Raw genomic sequence first — 20,459 nt, 5'->3', positions numbered from 1 at the left:
GATACCTTTAGAAAAAAAAACAGGTGGTTAGGTGGTTAAATTTGTAATATAATTTATTCATTTCATTCTTCCATTTCCATTCTTCCTTTCTTACCAGTTCAAGGTGGTCATTGGGACGATGACCACCTATGATATATAACAGAGAATTTTAGCAACAACTGCTGGGATACTTCGCCAAAAATTCATTGATGAACACTTAAACCATTCGTTCTGTGGAAAGGAAAAGAAGGGAGGTTATACAACACTACAGTATTACAAAAATTCTTCTCCCATATTACTTAAATTATTATTATTGTCTTTGGAAAGAGAAAAGAAGGGAGTTATACAATTTTTACTCCCTTTTCACTACTATAATTCAAATTGTATTGTATATAATTATAAGCATGCACATTACCTGTTCAAAAGAATATCTTTCTAGTGATTTTTCCCCTTCTTCATTAAAAAGACCACCCACTAAATACAAAAAGTTATTCAAAACTGCAACACCCATGTAGTTGTAGCGAGGTGGAGCACTCAGTGCTGCTAGATCTCTCCACTCCCCAGTTACAGGATTGTATGAGAGAAGTTCATGAAAGGTGGTTATAAGAGTCCATACGTCCACTAACAATGTAAATAAGACCTTGATTTTCTACTATACCCATTCTGTAAAAAAAAAAAAAAAAGTATAGGCACTTATATTTTCTCATTATTATCAGTAGTTCACACTATCAGTCAGTAAATCCAATTTGAAAATTGTTATTGTACTTACTTGGATCTACCTTCTGGCATATTTGACTCTAATAATGTCCACTCATCTGCAATAGGGTCATATCTTTCAATACTTTTTTCGATGACCAATCCCGTCCAACCACCGAAGGCATAGAGAAAACCTCCATGAGCGCATAATCCAAAATCAGACCGTGGGATCACCATAGAAGATATTCCAGTCCAATAATCTTCCTGTGGATCATAAACTTCGCCATCTGCCCAAATCTGACTGTCCTCTCCACTCCCTCCAACAACGAAAATTTTCCCATGTAAGACTGCTATTCCTGGTGAACTTCTCACAATTTTCATAGGGCAAACTTTCTGCCATTTCTGCCTAAAGATATCAAAACATTCGACACTTTTAAATGTAAACCCATCTGATATATAGAGTTCTTTCATGAATCCACCTATGAGATAAATTTTCTTTCGAGTACAAATTCTTGGCTGGACAGAAAAGGCTGCTTCCTTTTTAGCCAAGTTTGTCTGCTTTTTAAGGTTAACCTTCAATTTAATATCAGCGGAGCACTCATTAATTGCTTTTTTTATTAGTTTACTTGAAATTAAAGGCAATTTCAGTCGTTTTAAAATGTCAAAATTCCAACAACAATATCTATTATTTATATCTTGTGCTTGTGTAATCCATCTGATAGCAGCAGAGAATACCTGCAATAAATAATAGAAAGATAAATTCGGGTTAATAATCTTGTAAATAAAAGTCAATTGAAAGTTGTACATTAAATAAAAAAAAAAAATTTACATTTTACCTGAAACTCAGAGTCAATATGAAGATACTCTGAATCCAAAAAATACAGCAGAATTCTTTCGGAATCTCAAGAAATTCTTGCTCCATTGTTACTTCTACGAAATTGGAGAAGATGAAGTCCCGGGAAGAATGCAGCAACCTTACTAAATTATGGGCCTCAGCAAACCTGTTTTTAAAAAAAAAAAAAAAAATTACGTATAGGACAGATAAAAATACATATTATATAAACAGTTGGAAAATAATTAACTATTATTATTATACTGCACGTACCGGTAAATTCCCAAAGCATTAGATGGATGAAGTTCGCTCTTGAGAAAGTCTATACAAACAAGTACAGCACGTGATATCATCAACATGTTCGCAGCCGCAATTAACTCCTGTGCATTTTCCACTGTTATCTCGATGTTTCCTAAAGTTTTTGACAAAAAAAGAAAAAAAAAATTCATTTATTCATTTGCAACAAAATAAAAATTTTACATATAGATAGCAGCATAGCACTATGAAAACTTAAAATATTTTCCCTTACCAGTATATATGAAGTCGACGAGCAGTCGTAATATATTGGGTTTCATGAACTTCATTTCTATTGACTGTGTTGTTTTCTCAGCAAATTCACACGTAAACATGGTCTTAAAATATTTGCTTCCAGCTGACAGTATTACACGGTGAGCCTGTGGAATAAAATGTAATCCCATCAGATTACATAAAAGTGAGAGAATTATGGACGGACAGACAACAAAATTAAACCACTGCTAGGAAGCAAGCCGCCCAAATCAAACCACTGCTAGGAAGCAAGCCGCCCAAATCAAATCACTGCTTGGAAACATTGATTCTCTCGTGAGAAGAAAGTTGGATAAGTAACTCTTTATTTGTGTCGGAGAAGAAGGGAAGTTGGGGGAACAGGGAAATTTCTTCTACTGTACTGGATATACTTTGTTAACCATGTTCCACTGACTTCTCCTAAACGGATGGTGAGTGTGGGCAGTGTAGTTAAGTTTCCCTCCCCCTATATGTGTGTAAATGGTGAGTGAGTGATGGAGGGCGGGCAGAGAAAGATATATAGGTAGGAGGTAAATGTTTCTTCACTTACAGATAAATGTTTCACTTACTCACCTTCACAACTGATCCATCAGCTAATAATATTTCTACATCACATAATTCTTGTGACTGCCAGAGGAAATGTATGTAGTCTAGCAGGTAGTTCGGATAAGATTTACATTCCTCTTCCTCCTCCTTCTCCTGCTCCTCTTTCTCCTTGTGATGAGAGAGCTCCACATGTGCAGCCGCCATCTTCAGATACTAATGTAATACTAACCAGTTGTCAGTTTTGTTTTTAGTTGTGTGGTGATATCTGGTAATACCCGTGGTGGTGGTGGTGGTGGTGGTGGTGCTTCCGTTGCTTCTTCAAACAATAACAAAACTAAACTACAGCCAGCAGCCTCTTTCTTTCAGTATGTTGGGGTAATTTAATATGTAATATTTGTGTGTTAAGTTAGTTGAGTGTCCATTAAAACTGGGGCCCATTAAGACTAAGGGCCCATTAAGATTAGAGGCCCCATTAACCCTGGGGCCCATTAAAGAAGACCTGGATAAAAAAAAGCAAAAAAATATACACTTTTTTACTCATCATACCGTTCCTCAGGGGTGTACAGTTTCTTCATTTGTTATCCTTAGGATCAAAATACTCCCTCTACATGACAATTTTTTACTTCTTTTTCACTATAGTTAAGCATAAGTCACATGACAAGGAAGCAAAGTTTTGCTGTAACGTATGTGATAAGCAACCTTAGCTATTACCAGTTGTGTCACAGCAGCTCAAAGAAAACTTTTGAATTAATGTTTTGGATACCTTTTTTTTAAGCTACACACTTATCCTAACTAATCTTGGCCGGTTAGACAGCTTTGGTCAGTTCTTTATTACTTTAAAATTTCATATTAGGTAAGTTAAAAAGATAGAAAGCAAGCTTTTGGATTTATTATGTCAGTTTAAATGGATTAAATTGTATGAAGAATAATGTACAGTCTTGAAGAGAAAGTTTGTATACGTACTCTATCATAGCCCCTCTGCTCCAAATACGTTGTCTACTTCACAATTAACGTAAATTCCGGTCAAGATGAAGTCCCGTTGGAAGAATGTCAGTAACTTTAGATACTAAAGTGGTTATGAGGCCTCAGCAATACCTGTTCAATGTCACCCAGCACAAAAAAGAAAAACAACTGGGATTTTAGTTCAAATTCTGTCATATGTATACGTACATATTTACAAATAACACTTAAACATCACAAACAAGAATAATAAATACTTAATTTATTATACTGTACGTACCTGTAACCTATTCTGTAAAACAGTACAGTCAATTTTGCATTCAGACTATCACTAAATGATGCATCATTACTGACCAGTTCTATCTCAGGGACAGTCCTAGGTGTAATCAGTTCATCTCCACCATTTGTTCATCTTCCTCAGACTGTTTCTAGATGTAAAACTCTAAATTATTATTTTCAAGTCATCTTATTATCAAAACATACTTTTATGGAATTATTAATAATATTTCGAGTATTCTTGATTTCTACATTAAGCAATTTCACTTGTTTCAAAATGTCAAAAAAAGAGTAGATAAATTTGATTGATTTTAGTCTACTACGCAGCCGCAATTAACTCCTGTGCGTTTTCCACTGTTATCTCGATGTTTCCTAAAGTATCACTTACTCACCTTACTCACCTTCCAATGATATTTCTACTCTACATATTTCTACTTCACTAACTTTTCTGACTGCCGAGGAAAGTATAGTTCAGGTAGATTTATCCTCCTCCTCCTTCCTCCTCCTCGTGATGAGAAAGCTCCACCACACATGCAGCTTCAGATACTAATTATAAGGATACTTTCAAATTTCATGTTAGGTAAGTTAAATTAAAAGATAGAAAGCAAACCTTTTTTATTTTAAATGGATTAAATATGAAGATAATATCAGTCTTGAGGAAGGTTTAGGGAGTCAAATTAAGACTGCTCTAGAATAAGACCGGCCCTCAGGGAGTGATGTACAGTTCATCCACTTATTATTCTTAGGGTCGAAATATTCCACATTAGCGACAGATACCTAAAAAAAAAGTTAGAGGTTAAAATTGTAATAGTTAAGGTTAAAATTGTAATATAATTAATTCCATATAATTAATTCATTTCATTCTTCCATTGCCATTCTCCCTTTCTTACCAATCTATTAAGGTTATTTTGACGGTGACCTCCTATGACATATAACAGAGAATTTGTGGCAACAACTGCTGGGATACTTCGATCAAAATTCATTGATGAACACTTAAACCATTTGTTCTGTGGAAGGAAAAGAAGGGAGGGGAGGTTATACAATTTTTACTCCCTCTTTTCATTACACTACATACAGTATTACAAAAATTCTTCTTCAATATACTTAAATCATTATTGTTGTCTTGGGAAAGAGAAAAGAAGGGAGTTATACAATTTTTACTCCCTTTTCACTACTGTAATTCAAATTGTATTGCATGCATATTACCTGTTCAAAAGAATATCTTTCTAGTGATTTTTCCGCTTCTTCATTAAAAAGAAGGCCACCCACTAAATACAAAAAGTTATTCAAAACTGCAACACCCATGTAGTTGTAGCGAGGTGGAGCACGTCCTGCTAGTGCTCTCCACTCCCCAGTTACAGGATTGTATGAGAGAAGATCATGCATGGGGTTGTAAAAGTCCATATATCCACTAACAATGTAAATAAGACCTTGATGTTCTACTATACCCATGCTGTAAAAAGAAAAAAAGTACAGGCACTGTTATATTTTCTCATTATTATCAGTGTTCATACTATTAGTCAGTAAATCCAATTTGAAAATTGTTATTGTACTTACTTGGATCTACCTTCTGGCATATTTGACTCTAATAATCTCCACTCATCTGTAATAGGGTCATATCTTTCAATACTTTTTTCCATAACCGATCCCATCCAACCACCGAAGGCATAGAGATAACCTCCATGAGCGCATAATCCAAAATTACACCGTGGGATCACCATAGAAGATATTCCAGTCCAATAATCTTCCTGTGGATTATAAACTTCGCCATCCGTCAAAATCTGACTCTCCTTTCCAATCCCTCCAACAACGAAAATTTTTCTATGTAAGACTGCTATTCCTGGTGAATTTCTCACAATTTTCATGGGGCAAACTTTCTGCCATATCTGCCTAAAGATATCAAAACATTCGACACTTTTTTTAAATTTATTTTGGTAATAGTTTTCTTTCTTTGATCCACCTATGACATAAATTTTCTTTCGAGTACAAATTCTTGGCTGGACATATAAGGCTGCCCTTTTGGCCGCCAAGTTTGTCTGCTGTTTAAGGTTAACCTTAAATCTAATATCAGAGGAGCATTCATTAATTAATTTTTCTATTAGTTTACTTGAAATTAAAGATAATTTCATTCGTTTTAAAATGTCAAAATACCAACAACCATATCTATTAGTTCTTCGTGTAATCCATCTAATAGCAGCAGAGAATACCTGCAATAAATAATAGAGAAAGTTAATTTTGATAGTTGGGGATTAAAACTTTATTATATAAAGTCAGTTGAAAGTTTGTAATATTAAATAAAAAAAATTATTTTACCTGAAACTCAGAGTCAATATGAAGATACTCTGACTCAAGAAAATACAGTAGAATTTCTTTCGGAATCTCAAGAAATTCTTCCTCCATTGTCACTTCTACGAAATTGGAAAAGATGAAATCCCGCGAAGAATGCAGCAACCTTACTAAATAATGGGCCTTAGCAAACCTGTTAAAAAAAAAAACAATATGGAATTAGTTACGTCGTATTATATAAATAGTTTGAAAATAATTAATTATTATACTGCACATACCGGTAAATTCCCATAGCATTAGATGAATGAAGTTCACTCTTAAGAAAGTCTGTACAAAACCGTACAGCACGGGACATCATCAGCATGTTCGCAGCCGCAATTAACTCCTGTGCATTTTCCACTGTTATCTTCATTTTTCCTAAAGTATTAAAAAAAGTTTTTTATTCATAATGTATTTCGTTTTAATTTAAATATAAGTATAGCAGCATTATGAAAACTTAAAATGTTTCCCCTTACCAGTATATATGAAGTGGACGAGCAGTTGTAATATATTGGGTTTCATAGACTTCATTTCTATTGACTGTGTTGTTTTCTCAGCAAATCCACACGTAAACATTGTCTTAAAATAATCGCTTCCTCCTGACAGTATTCCACGGTGAGCCTGTGAAATAAAATGTAATCCATCAGTTTTTGTTTTTTAAGATTTGGGTGATGGAGGGCAGAGAAAGATATGTAGGTTGGAGGTAAATGTTTCTTTACTCATAGGATATATCACTCACTCACCTTCATAATTGATCCATCAGCTAATAATATTTCTACATCACATAACTGTTGTAACTGCCAGAGGAAATGTATGCAGTCTTGCAGGTAGTTAGGATAAGATTTACACTCCTCCTCCTCCTCCTCCTCGTAATGAGAGATCTCCACACGTGCAGCCGCCATCTTCAGATACTAATGTAATACTAACCAGTTGTCAGTTTTGTTTTTAGTGGTGGTGTGGTGATATCTGGTAATACCCGTGGTGATGGTGGTGGTGGTGGTGGTAGTGGTGGTGGTTGTGGTGGTGATTCTTCTGTTGCTTCTTCAAACAGTAACAACTATAAACTACAGCCAGCAACAGAAGTATTTTATTTTTTTATTTTAAGTGTGTGTGTTGAAGAGAGATGAGAGGAGGATGAAGAGACTTTAAAGTTTCTCGTGGGATATTCTTGATCTTGAGCTTGGGAGAGAAGAGATATCAAGTTTCCGGTTCATTTTATGTTAATAATATCAAATGCCGGCTGGGCTGTGACTAGAAGGAGGGGAGAGTGAGGGGGTGTAAGGGAGAGTGAGGAAGTGTAAGGGCACATCAGATTTTTTTTTATTTGTCTCTGGGATGGTTGTGGCAGTCTTCCCATAAGTGAGGCAGCTGATGTGATTGTATGCAAAAAATATATTTCTCGCTCACCTTCACAACTGATCCATCAGCTGATAATATTTCTACATCAGTAGGTAGTTCAGATAAGATTGTCAAATTGAAACTGCTCTAGCATCAGACCGACCCTCAGGGAGTGATGTACAGTTTATCCACCTATTATTCTTAGGGTCGAAATACTCCACATTAGCGACAGATATCTAAAAAGAAAAAAAAATAGTTTGAGGTTAAAACTTTGGATTATAAAGATTATTAATAAATATTATCATTTTTCATTAAGCATTCTTTTCATTCTTCCTTACCAGGCTATTATAATTTCTACTGTAGTCACCGCCTATGACATATAACAGAGAATTTGTAGCAACAACTGCTGGGCTATGACCGAAATACATTGATGAACACTTAAACCATTTGTTCTGTGAGAAAGTAAAAGAAAAAAGGTAAAAGGAAGGGAGGGAGGTCATAAAATTTTTATCCCTTTTCACTAAGTATTATAAATTGAAAATTCAAACTTTATCGTATATAATCTCATAATCTTACCTGTTCAAAAGAATATCTTTCCATTGATTTTTTCCCATTATTATCACCTACTACGTACAAAAAGTTATCTAAAACTGCAACGCCTATCGTCTTAGATGGTGGACCTAGCATTGGTGCTAGATTCTTCCACTCCCCAGTCACAGGATTGTATGAGAGAAGATCATGCAGGGGATTGTAAGTGTACGTATATCCACCAATAATGTAAATAAGACCTCGATGTTCTACTATTCCCATCCTGTAAAAGAAAAGAAAAGGAGAAAAAGAAAAAAAAACAGTACAGGCTACTGCTACATTTTCTCATTATCAGTTACTATCAGTCAGTAAATCTAATTTGAAAATGGTTGATTTTTAACATTACAATTGTACTTACTTTTTTCTAGCTTCTGGCATATTTGATTCTAATAATCTCCACTCATCTGTAATAGGGTCATATCTTTCAATACTTTTTTCGACGACCGATCCCGTCCAACCACCGAAGGCATAAAGGTAATCTCCATGAGCGCATAATCCAAAATCACATCGTGGGGTAACCATAGAAGATATCCCAGTCCAATTATCTTCCTGTGGATTATAAACTTCGCCAACCGCCAAAATCGGAGAGGGTATCTCCTCTCCAACCCCTCCAACAACGAAAATTTGTCCACGTAAGACTGCTATTTCTGGCCAAATTCTTATATTTTTCATGGGGCAAACTTTCTGCCATTCCTTCCTAAAGGTATCAAAACATTCGAGACTTTTAAACATATATTCCTCTGATCTATTCCATAATCTAATGAGTTCGTTCTTTGATCCACCTATGACATAAATTTTCTTTCTAGTACAAATTCTTGGCTGGACATAAAAGGAGGCTTCCTTTTTAGCCAAGTTTATCTGCTGTTTAAGGTTAACTTTCAATCTGATGTCAGAGCACTCATCAATTGATTTTTCTATTAGTTTACTTGAAATTAAAGATAATTTCACTCGTTTTAAAATGTCAAGAATCCAACAAAGTCTATCAGTTATTTCCTGTGTAATCCAACTGATGGCAGCAGAGAATACCTGCAATATAACAAAAGAAAAAGAAAGTGAGCTGCAATACCCCCCCTCAAAAAAAAAAAAGATTTTTGAAATTGATAAATAAATATTAAATAAAAAGAAAAATATCTAATATTTACCTGAAACTCAGAGTCAATATGAAGATACTCTGAATCCAAAAAATACAGCAGAATTCTTTCGGAATCTCAAGAAATTCTTGCTCCATTGTCACTTCTACGAAATTGGAGAAAATGAAGTCCCGGGAAGAATGCAGCAACCTTACTAAATTATGGGCCTCAGCAAACCTGTTTAAAAAAAAAAAAAAAAAAAATACGTATAGGACAGATAAAAATACATATTATATAAACAGTTGGAAAATAATTAATTAATTATTATTATACTGCACGTACCGGTAAATTCCCAAAGCATTAGATGGATAAAGTTCGCTCTTGAGAAAGTCTATACAAACAAGTACAGCACGTGATATCATCAACATGTTCGCAGCCGCAATTAACTCCTGTGCATTTTCCACTGTTATCTTGATGTTTCCTAAAGGTTTTGACAAAAAAAGAAAAAAAAAATTCATTTATTAATTTTCAACAAAATAAAAATTTTACATATAGATAGCAGCATAGCACTATGAAAACTTAAAATATTTTCCCTTACCAGTATATATGAAGTCGACGAGCAGTTGTAATATATTGGGTTTCATAAACTTCATTTCTATTGACTGTTTTGTTTTCTCAGCAAATTCACACGTAAACATTGTCTTAAAATATTCGCTTCCCGCTGACAGTATTACACGGTGAGCCTGTGGAATAAAATGTAATCCTATATAAAAGTGAGAGAATTATAGACGGACAGACAACAAAATTAAACCACTGCTAGGAAGCAAGCCGCCCAAATCAAACCACTGCTAGGAAGCAAGCCGCCCAAATCAAATCACTGCTTGGAAACATTGATTCTCTCGTGCGAAAAAAGTTGGATAAGCAACTCTTTATTTGTGTCGGAGAAGAAGGGAAGTTGGGGGAACAGTTTATTTGTGTCGGAGAAGAAGGGAAGTTGGGGGAACAGGGAAATTTCTTCTACTGTACTGGATATACTTTGTTAAACCATGTTCCACTGACTTCTCCTAAACGGACGGTGAATGTGGGCAGTGTAGTTAAGTTTCCCTCCCCCTATATGTGTGTAAATGGTGGGTGGGTGATGGAGGGCAGGCAGAGAAAGATATGTAGGTAGGAGTAAATGTTTCTTCACTTACAGATAAATGTTTCACTTACTCACCTTCACAACTGATCCATCAGCTAATAATATTTCTACATCACATAACTCTTGTGACTGCCAGAGAAAATGTATGTAGTCTAGCAGGTAGTTCGGATAAGATTTACATTCCTCTTCCTCCTCCTTCTCGTTATGAGAGAGCTCCACAAGTGCAGCCGCCATCTTCAGATACTAATGTAATACTAACTAGTTGTCAGTTTTATTTTTAGTGGTGTGGTGATATCTGGTAATACCCGTAATGGTGGTGGTGGTGGTGGTGGTGGTGGTGGTGGTGCTTCCGTTGCTTCTTCAAACAGTAACAAAACTAAACTACAGCCAGCAGCCTCTTTCTTTCAGTATGTTGGGATAGGTAATACATTTTTTTTTTTTTTTAAGTGTGTGTGTATGTATGCTAAAGAGGATGAGAGGAGGATAAAGAGGGCTTGAAAGTTTCTTGTTGAATATTCTTGAGCTTGAGCTTGGGAGAGAAGAGATATCAGTTCCCGGTACATATTATGTTAATAATATCAAATGCCAGGCTGTAACTAGAGGAGAGATATACTCAAGATTTCATGGACTTAAAATGTAATATTTGTGTGTTAGGTTAGTTGAGTGCTCACTAAACTTGGCCGGTTAGCAAATGTGAAATTAAACAATTATAAGGATACTTTCAAATTTCATGTTAGGTAAGTTAAAAAGATAGAAAATTTTTCTAATTTTTATTTTATTTTAAATGGCTTTGCAACTGATCCATCAGCTGATAATATTTCTACATCAGCAGGTAGTTCAGATAAGATTGTCAAATTGCAACTGCTCTAGCATCCATCCGACCCTCAGGAAGTGATGTACAGTGTATCCACCTATTATTCTTAGGGTCGAAATACTCCACATTCACATCAGTGTCAAGTAGCTAAAAAAAAAGAAAAAAAAATAGTTTAGGTTAAAACTTTGGATTATAAAGATTATTAATAAATATTATCAGTTTTCATTAATCATTCTTTTCAGTCTTCCTTACCTGTCCATCATCATTTCTAATGTCACCGCCTATGAAATATAACAGAGAATTTGTAGCAACAATTGCTGGGGAATTTAGACCGGAATACATTGATGAACACTTAAACCATTTGTTCTGTGGGAAAGTAAAAGAAAAAAAGGTAAAAGGAAGGGAGGGAGGTTATACAATTATTTACCAACAGTATTACAAATATTCTTATCCTGGCTGGCTACAATATAATAATAATTCATAAGCACTCCACGGTAAATAATCTTACCTGTTCAAAAGAATATCTTTCCATTTCCTCAAACTCAGTACCACCTACTACGTACAGAAAGTTATTCAAAACTGCAACACTTATCGTGTCACATGGTTCACCTAGCATTGGTGCTAGATTCTTCCACTCCTCAGTCACAGGATTGTATGAGAGAAGATCACGCAGGGGGGCGTTGTGAGTGTCCGTATATCCACCCATAATGTAAATGAGACCTCGATGTTCTACTATACCCATTCTGTAAAAGAAAAGAAAAGGAGAAAAAGACAAAAAAAAAAGTACAGGCCACTGCTACATTTTCTCATTATCAGTTACTATCAGTCAGTAAACCTAATTTGAAAATGGTTGATTTTTAACATTACAATTGTACTTACTTGGATCTAGCTTCTGGCATATTTGACTCTAATAATCTCCACTCATCTGTAATAGGGTCATATCTTTCAATACTTTTTTCGACGACGACCGATCCCCTCCAACCACCGAAGGCATAAAGGTAACCTCCATGAGCGCATAATCCAAAATCACATCGTGGGGTAACCATAGAAGATATCCCAGTCCAATTATCTTCCTGTGGATTATAAACTTCGCCATCCGCCAAAATCGGAAAGGGTCTGGGTCCCCTCCCTCCAACAACGAAAATTTTCCCATGTAAGACTGCTATTTCTGGCCTTTCACTTTTTTTTTTCATCGGGCAAACTTTCTGCCATTCCTTCCTAAAGGTATCAAAACATTCTACACTTTTACACAACTTAAAATATTTAAACTTCTTGAATCTACTCCATTCGCTCCTTGCACCTATGACATAAATTTTCTTTCGAGTACAAATTCTTGGCTGGACATAAAAGGAGGCTTCCTCTTTAGCCAAATTTATCTGCTGTTTAAGGTTAACTTTCAATCTGATGTCAGAGCACTCATTAATTGATTTTTCTATTAGTTTACTTGAAATTAAAGATAATTTTACTCGTTTTAAAATGTCAAGAATCCAACAAAGTCTATCAGTTATTTCTTGTGTAATCCATCTGATGGCAGCAGAGAATACCTGCAATATAACAAAAGAAAAAGAAAGTGAGCTAGCTGCAATAAACCACAAAAAAATTAGATTTTTTATTTAATAAATAAATATTAAATAAAAAGAAAAATATCTAATAATTACCTGAAACTCAGAGTCAATATGAAGATACTCCGAATCCAAAAAATATAGTAGAGTTCCTTTAGGAATCTCAAGAAACTCTTGCTCCATTGTCACTTCTACGAAATTGGAGAAGATGAAGTCCCGCGAACAATTCAACAAGCTTACTAAATAATAGGCCTCAGCAAACCTGTAAAAAAAAAAAAATAAACACACCCTCTTTAGAATCGAATCAGATCGAATCAGAATTAATCAAATTAAAACAGAACCGAACAAGAATAAAAAAATTACAAAATAAAAATTAGTCACGTTACCTGTAAATTCCTAAAGCATTGGATGGATGAAGTTCACTCCTGAGAAAGTCTGTGCAAATACGTACAACGTGGGGAACTACCAGCATGTTTGCAACAACTATTAACTCTTGAACGTTTTCAGCTGTTACCTCGATGTTTCCTAAAGATTAAGATATAAGTAACAAAATAAAAATACCGTTTTTTTTTTATAAATATGAAAACTGAAATGTTACTTACCAGTATATATGAATCCGATGATCTGCTCTAATATATTAAATTTCATAGATTTAATTTCTATTGAAGAATATGTTGTTTTCTCAGTTAATCCACAGGTAAACATGGCCTTAAAATAATTACTTCCCGCCGAGAGTATTACACGGTGAGCCTGGAATAATAATAAAAGAATTTGGTTGGTTGTACATATACAAGATATTTTTTTTCAATTATTGACAAAAAATAATAAAAAAGTTAAAATAATGTTTTCTCACCTTCACAACTGATCCATCAACTGATATTTCTACATCACAGAACTTTTGTAACTGCCAGAGCGAATTTAGGTTCTCTAGCAGGTTGTTTGGATAAGGATAATTACACTCCATCCTCTCCGTTATCAGAGAGCTCCACACGTGCCGCCGCCATCCTCATATATAACTATAATTTCTTGTGTAATCCATCTGATGGCAGCAGAGAATACCTGCAATATAACAAAAGAAAAGAAAAAGAAAGTGAGAGTTGCAATAAAAAAAAAAATAAAATAAAATTTTCAATAAATAAATATTAAATAAAAAGAAAAATATCTAATATTTACCTGAAACTCAGAGTCAATATGAAGATACTCCGAATCTAAAAAATATAGTAGAGTTTCTTTAGGAATCTCAAGAAACTCTCGTTCCATTGTCACTTCTATGAAATTGGAGAAGATGAAGTCCCGCGAATCATTCAACAATCTTACTAAATAATAGGCCTGAGCAAACCTGTAAAAAAAAAAAGGAACACATCCTCTCTAGAATCGGATTAGATCGAATCAGAATCAATCAAATTAAAACAGAACAGAACAAAATAAAAAAATTTACAAAATAAAAATTCGTTACCTGTAAATTCCCCAAACATTGGATGGATCAAGTTCGCTCTTGGGAAATTTTGTACAAACAAGTACAGCACGGGGCATGAACAGCATGTTCGCAGCCACAATTAACTCCTGTGCGTTTTCCACTGTTATCTCGATGTTTCCTAAAGTATTTTTACAAAAAAAGAAAAAAATTTCATTTATTCATTTGCAACAAAATAAAAATTTTACATATAGATAGCAGCATAACCTACTATGAAAACTTAAAATATTTTCCCTTACCAGTACCTGTGGAATAAAATGTAATCCCCATCAGATTTTTGTAAAAGTAGTGGGGGAAGGTACATAGATTGATTGAGGATATACTTTTAAGTGTGATTTTATGTAATTTCTTACTCACTCATCTTCACAACTGATCCATCAGCTAATAATATTTCTACATCACATAACTGTTGTGACTGCCAGAGGAAATGTATGTAGTCTAGCAGGTAGTTCGGATAAGATTTACATTCCTCCTCCTCCTCCTTCTCGTTATGAGAGAGCTCCACATGTGCCGCTGCCATTCTCAAATACTAATGTTAATACTAATCATCACCAGCGTTCTTTTATAAATAGTGGTAGTGTTGAATGTACAGCAGCTTGGGATGGATAAGTAAAAACTATACATTAATTTCAGTTTTTATTTTTATTTTAAGTGTGTGTTTGTTGAAAAGAATGAAGAAGAAGAAGAAGAGGACTCTTAAATTTCTCTGTTAGATATTCTTGAGCTTCTTGAGCTTGGGGAAGTATCAAGAAGAGAAGAGAAAGAAAGTTGAGTCAAATTACGACAGCTCTAGCATTAGACCGACCCTCTGGGAGTGATGCACAGTTCCTCCACTTATTCTTCTTTGGGTCGAAATACTCCACATTAGTGATAGGTACCTAAAAAAAAAAATAAAAGTTAAAACTTTGGATAACTTTTGATTTGTATATCACATATTTATTAATCATTCTGTTTTCGTTCGTTCTTCCTTACCCCTCTACAGCCGCCTATGACATATAACAGAGAACTTGTGGCAACAACTGTTGAGATACTTCGACCAAAATACTTCGATGAACACTTGAACCATTTGTTCTGTGGGAAAGTAAAAGAAAGAAGAAAAGTAAAAGGAAGGGAGAGTAGGGAAGTTATACAATTTTTTACTCCCTCCATTTTCACTACAGTATTACAAAAATTCTTCCACTTCCTAGCTACAATATTGTAATTCAAATCTTGTTGTATATAATAAGAATTCATAAGAACAGCGCTGGTAAATGTATATAAAAATAAGAATTTATAAGTTTTGCACTGGTAAATAATCTTACCTGTTCAAAAGAATATCTTTGCATTGATTTTTTTTCATAATTGTTCCGAATATATATAAAAAGTTATCCAAAACTGCAACACCTATCTTGTTATGTAGTGCTATCATTGGTGCTAGATTCTTCCAATACCCAGTCACAGGATTGTATGAGAGAAGATTACACAGGCGGATGAAATAATATCCCGCACCAACTCCACCAACAATGTAAATAAGACCTCGATGTTCTACTATACCCATACTGTAAAAAAAAAGAGGGAGAAGAAAAAAAGACAAGTACAGGTCAATACTACATTTTCTCTTCTCTTATTATTATCAGTAGTTTACACACACACTATCAGTCAGTAATTTCACTTTGAAAATTGTTATTGTACTTACTTGGATCTACCTTCTGGCATATTTGACTCTAATAATGTCCACTCATCTGCAATAGGGTCATATCTTTCAATACTTTTTTCGATGACCGATCCCGTCCAACCACCGAAGGCATAGAGATAACCTCCATGAGCGCATAATCCAAAATCAGACCGTGGGATCACCATAGAAGATATTCCAGTCCAATAATCTTCCTGTGGATCATAAACTTCGCCATCTGCCCAAATCTGACTGTCCTCTCCACTCCCTCCAACAACGAAAATTTTCCCATGTAAGACTGCTACTCCTGGCCCACATCTCTCAATTTTCATAGGGCCAACTTTCTGCCATTTCTGCCTAAAGGTATCAAAACATTCGACACTTTTTAAGACACTTTTTAAACTATACTCCTCTGATAGTTTCCATCCACCTATAACATAAATTTTCTTTCGAAGACAAATTCTTGGCTGGATATACGAGGCTTCCCTTTCGTCCCTTAAAAATGTCGTCCTCTGCTGTTTAAGAATAACCTTCAGATTGATATTAGAGCACTCATTAATTGATTTTTTTATTAGTTTACTTGGAATTAAAGCCAATTTCACTGGTTTCAAAATGTCATAAATCCAACAATGTCTATTAGTTATATCTTGTGTAATCCATCTGATGGCAGCAGAGAATACCTGTAATACAATAAAGAAAGAAAAGGTAGATAAATTTGATTGTTTGGGGGTCTACTATTAAATAAAAAAATAGCGTATATAAATATTTACCTGCACCTCAGAGTCAATATGAAGATACTCTGACTCCAAAAAATACAGTAGAATTTCTTTAGGAATTTCAAGAAACTCTTGTTCCATTGTAATTTCTACGAAATTAGAAAAGATGAAGTCCTGCGAAGCAGACAGCAGGTTTACTAAATAATGGACCTCAGCAAACCTGTTTAAAAAACAAAAACAATGGATTTATTCCTAATAGATTTATTTATTGTACGTACATATAGGTAACATAATCAACTGAACTGAATCATAAAACCGTACCTGTAAATTCCTAAAGCATTGGATGGATGAAGTTCACTCTTAAGAAAGTCTGTACAAACACGTACAGCATGGTGAATTTCAAGTATGTTTGCAGCTACAATTAACTCTTGAACATTTTCCACTGTTACCTCGATGTTTTCTAAAGATTTAAAAAAAACAATCTATCAACAAAATAAAAAATATCGTTTTTAGTTTTACATTAGTACTCACTTTCTATTAACTTTTAAAAAGTTTTTCTTTATCCTTACCAGTATATATAAATCCGATGAGCTGTTTTAATATATTAAATTTCATAGACTTCATTTCTATTGAAGAAGACTGTGTTGTTTCCTCACTTAATCCACAGGTAAACATTGTCTTAAAATAATTACTTCCCGCCGAAAGTATTACACGGTGAGCCTGAAATAATAAAAATAGTTGTGTTAAGTACAAACAGGAAAGACGACGACAGTTTTTACAGTTATTTCAGTTAAAAAATAATGTTTTCTCACCTTCACAATTGATCCATCAGCTGATGATATTTCTACATCACAAAACTTTTGTAACTGCCAGAGTGAATGTAAGTTTTCTAGCAGGTTAGATTTACATTCCCCCTCCCCATTATCAGAGAATTCCACACGTGCTGCCGCCATCCTCATATATTACTAATAAACAAATGTAATACTATTCATCCAGAGTTGAGTTGTCTGGTGGTGGGTAGTGATATCTGGTAATTTTTAACTGAGATGTAGTATATATATTGAGAAAACGTTATAATTGGGGTACCGAGTAATCACAGGTATATTAGGTCTTTTATATGAAATGGCGGCACGTGTGGAGCTCTCTTATCCGAACGACTTCCTAGAGGTGGAGCTCTCTTATCCGAATGACTTGCTAGAGAACTTACATTCACTCTGGCAGAAACAACAGTTCTGTGATGTAGAAATATCATCAGCTGATGGATCAATTGTGAAGGTAAGAAAATTTGCTAGTATATTAAGTTGTTTTAACTAGCTTTGTCTGAAATGAATAAAAAAGTGAAGAAGATTTTTATATACTGTATACAACAAACATTTTATTCCAGGCTCATCGTGTAATACTCTCGGCGGGAAGTGAATATTTTAAGGATATGTTTACTGGTGGATTAGCTGAGGAAACAACACAGTCTTTTTCAATAGAAATGAAGTTTATGAAATCCAATATATTAATTCGGATCATTCGATTCATGTATACTGGTAAGATAAAAGGAAAAACACATGTTTGTCATATATGTAAAAAACACATGTTTTTCATATTGCTATATGTAAAACGGTATTTTTATTTTATTAATTATTATGAAAAATTTATTTTAATATTTTAAATCTTTAGGAAACATTGAGATAACAACGGAAAATGCTCAAGAGTTAATAGTTGCTGCAAACATTCTGAAAGTTCACCATGCTGTATGTGTTTGCGCGGCCTTTCTCACAAGTGAACTTCAGTCATCCAATGTTTTAAGATTATACAGGTATGTAAGTAAATTATTAAGTAAATTATTAAAAAATATTCTAATTTTGTAAACTTTACCATTTTTGACGTACAGTATTCAATATAAATTCCATATTTTTCTAAACACAGGTTAGCTGTAGCTCATAATTTAGTACCACTGCTGGATTCTTCACGGGACTTCATAATCACAAATTTCTCAAATGTAATATTGGAGAAAGAGTTTCTTGATACTCCTAGAAACATTATACAAGAGCTTCTTCTAGAGAAAAAACGTCAAAGTCTTGAAGAAAACTACAAGAAAGAACAGTTCCACCATTGTCCTACCTGTAAATTACAAGTGTAGACAGGATTAGAGAGGAGTGAAAAGAGTGCGATCTGTTATTGTTGTATACCCCAACCTGTTATTATTCTCTACCAACCTGTTATTGTTCTACTAAGATAAGTTTTGTTTTTACTACCTAAGGCTTGTTTTTTACCCCCTTTCCTCTGAGTTTTAAGGCTCAAGGAAAATAACTATCATCAAAATTCTTAAACATAGAAGAAAAAGTTTTAATAAAATGTGGATGAATGGATGCAATGTTCCCGCAGAAATATTTCTCTTATCTCCTTACCATAATTCCACAAAAGTTTTGTGTAGGTCAGTGGAAAATGAGATCTTTTGAAGAATTTAGATTTCAATATGTTTTAATAATATAACAAAACATTAAGATTAATCATTTAATTATTTTTACATTCATTTGTACCGTGAACACACATATTATTACATTTTTTACTTCTTTTAAAACATGCACATCGTTTATCTCTACATGGAATAGATTTACATTTACAAGCTACACTATTTCTAGTACTTTCTCTACGAATCCCTAAACTCTTAGTTTGAAGTCTTGCAGCCTTACGTATAGATAATTTGACATGTGGTAATTGTGATAATTGTCTTGGTGGTGTTGGTACTGATGATGATGATGATGGTGATGATGATGGTGAATATTGTGGTTGTGGTGATGATGATAGTGAATGTTGTGGTTGTGGTAATGATGGTGGTGGTGGTATTGGTGTATTAACATTACCATACAGTTCTAGTTGATTTTTCATTAATCTTGGTTTAAGTTCACCATGGGGTGTTATTACTTTATATAAACCCTTTTGTTTATTAATTTCAGATACAATTCCTATTAAATTAATTGGTCCAATTTTATGTCTGTCAACTGAGGGAATAGGTACGAGAACTTTATCATTAACATTAACTGTGAAAGATGATTTGTTTTTTTGTGACAACATTTTTTTAGCATTCATTTTCTGAGTTTGTTGGGCTAAATGCCTATTATTATGTATTGATTGTATATTTATGTTTACACTACTACTGGCATCCTCTTCATGCAATGATAATTCATCATCTACTTGTTGTATACGATTCTTCTTTTTCTTTTTATTTCTTGATAGGTCGTCTCTCATCTATAATAAAAAAAAATATTAAAATTTAATTAATATATATTGTTTTACTTATTAATTTCAAATAAAATAACACTGACTTAAAAAAAACTATAATAATACTTTCTTCTTTTCTTTTTGTCTGTGTACTTCCTGATAGGTAGTCTCTCATCTATAATAAAAATAAAAAACATTAAAATTTGATTAATACATTGTTTTACTTATTAATTTCAAATGAAATAACACTGGAAGGAACTTAAAAAACTATAATAATACTTCCTGTAATTTCTTCTTCTTTTTCTTCTTGTTGTTGTTCTTTTCCTTCTTCTCCTTCTTGTTCTTCTCCTTGTTGTTGTTGTTGTTCTTCTCCTTGTTGTTGTTGTTCTTCTCCTTGTTGTTGTTGTTGTTCTTCTCCTTGTTGTTGTTGTTGTTCTTCTCCTTGTTGTTGTTGTTGTTCTTCTCCTTGTTGTTGTTGTTGTTCTTCTCCTTGTTGTTGTTGTTGTTCTTCTTGTTGTTGTTGTTGTTCTTCTCCTTGTTGTTGTTGTTGTTCTTCTCCTTGTTGTTGTTGTTGTTCTTCTCCTTGTTGTTGTTGTTGTTCTTCTCCTTGTTGTTGTTGTTGTCTTCTCCTTGTTGTTGTTGTTGTTCTTCTCTTGTTGTTGTTGTTCTTCTCCTTGTTGTTGTTGTTGTTCTTCTCCTTGTTGTTGTTCTCCTTCTTCTTCGTTCTCTCTTGTT

General features: G+C 34.0%; 1 protein-coding gene across 1 annotated transcript; it reads right to left on the bottom strand.

Moving 5' to 3' along the window:
- Positions 1 to 5,038: 5,038 nt before the first annotated feature.
- On the bottom strand, positions 5,039 to 13,674 carry LOC121864547 (kelch-like protein diablo; the record flags this gene model as incomplete). The annotated part of the gene is made up of 5 exons (XM_042363617.1): positions 13,628 to 13,674; positions 11,617 to 11,851; positions 11,361 to 11,389; positions 8,130 to 8,306; positions 5,039 to 5,243 (listed from the first exon to the last, which is right to left on the bottom strand). Coding segments are annotated over exons 1-5 (693 nt in total), but the record flags the coding sequence as incomplete, so codon positions are not given.
- Between the last annotated feature and the right edge of the window lie 6,785 nt (positions 13,675 to 20,459).

This window comes from Homarus americanus, unplaced genomic scaffold, assembly GCF_018991925.1.
Source record: "Homarus americanus isolate GMGI-L3 unplaced genomic scaffold, GMGI_Hamer_2.0 scaffold9330, whole genome shotgun sequence".
NCBI classification, from domain to species: Eukaryota; Metazoa; Arthropoda; class Malacostraca; order Decapoda; family Nephropidae; genus Homarus; species Homarus americanus.
The sequence above is the reverse complement of the archived record's forward strand: the minus strand, read 5'-3'. Positions and strand labels throughout refer to the sequence as shown.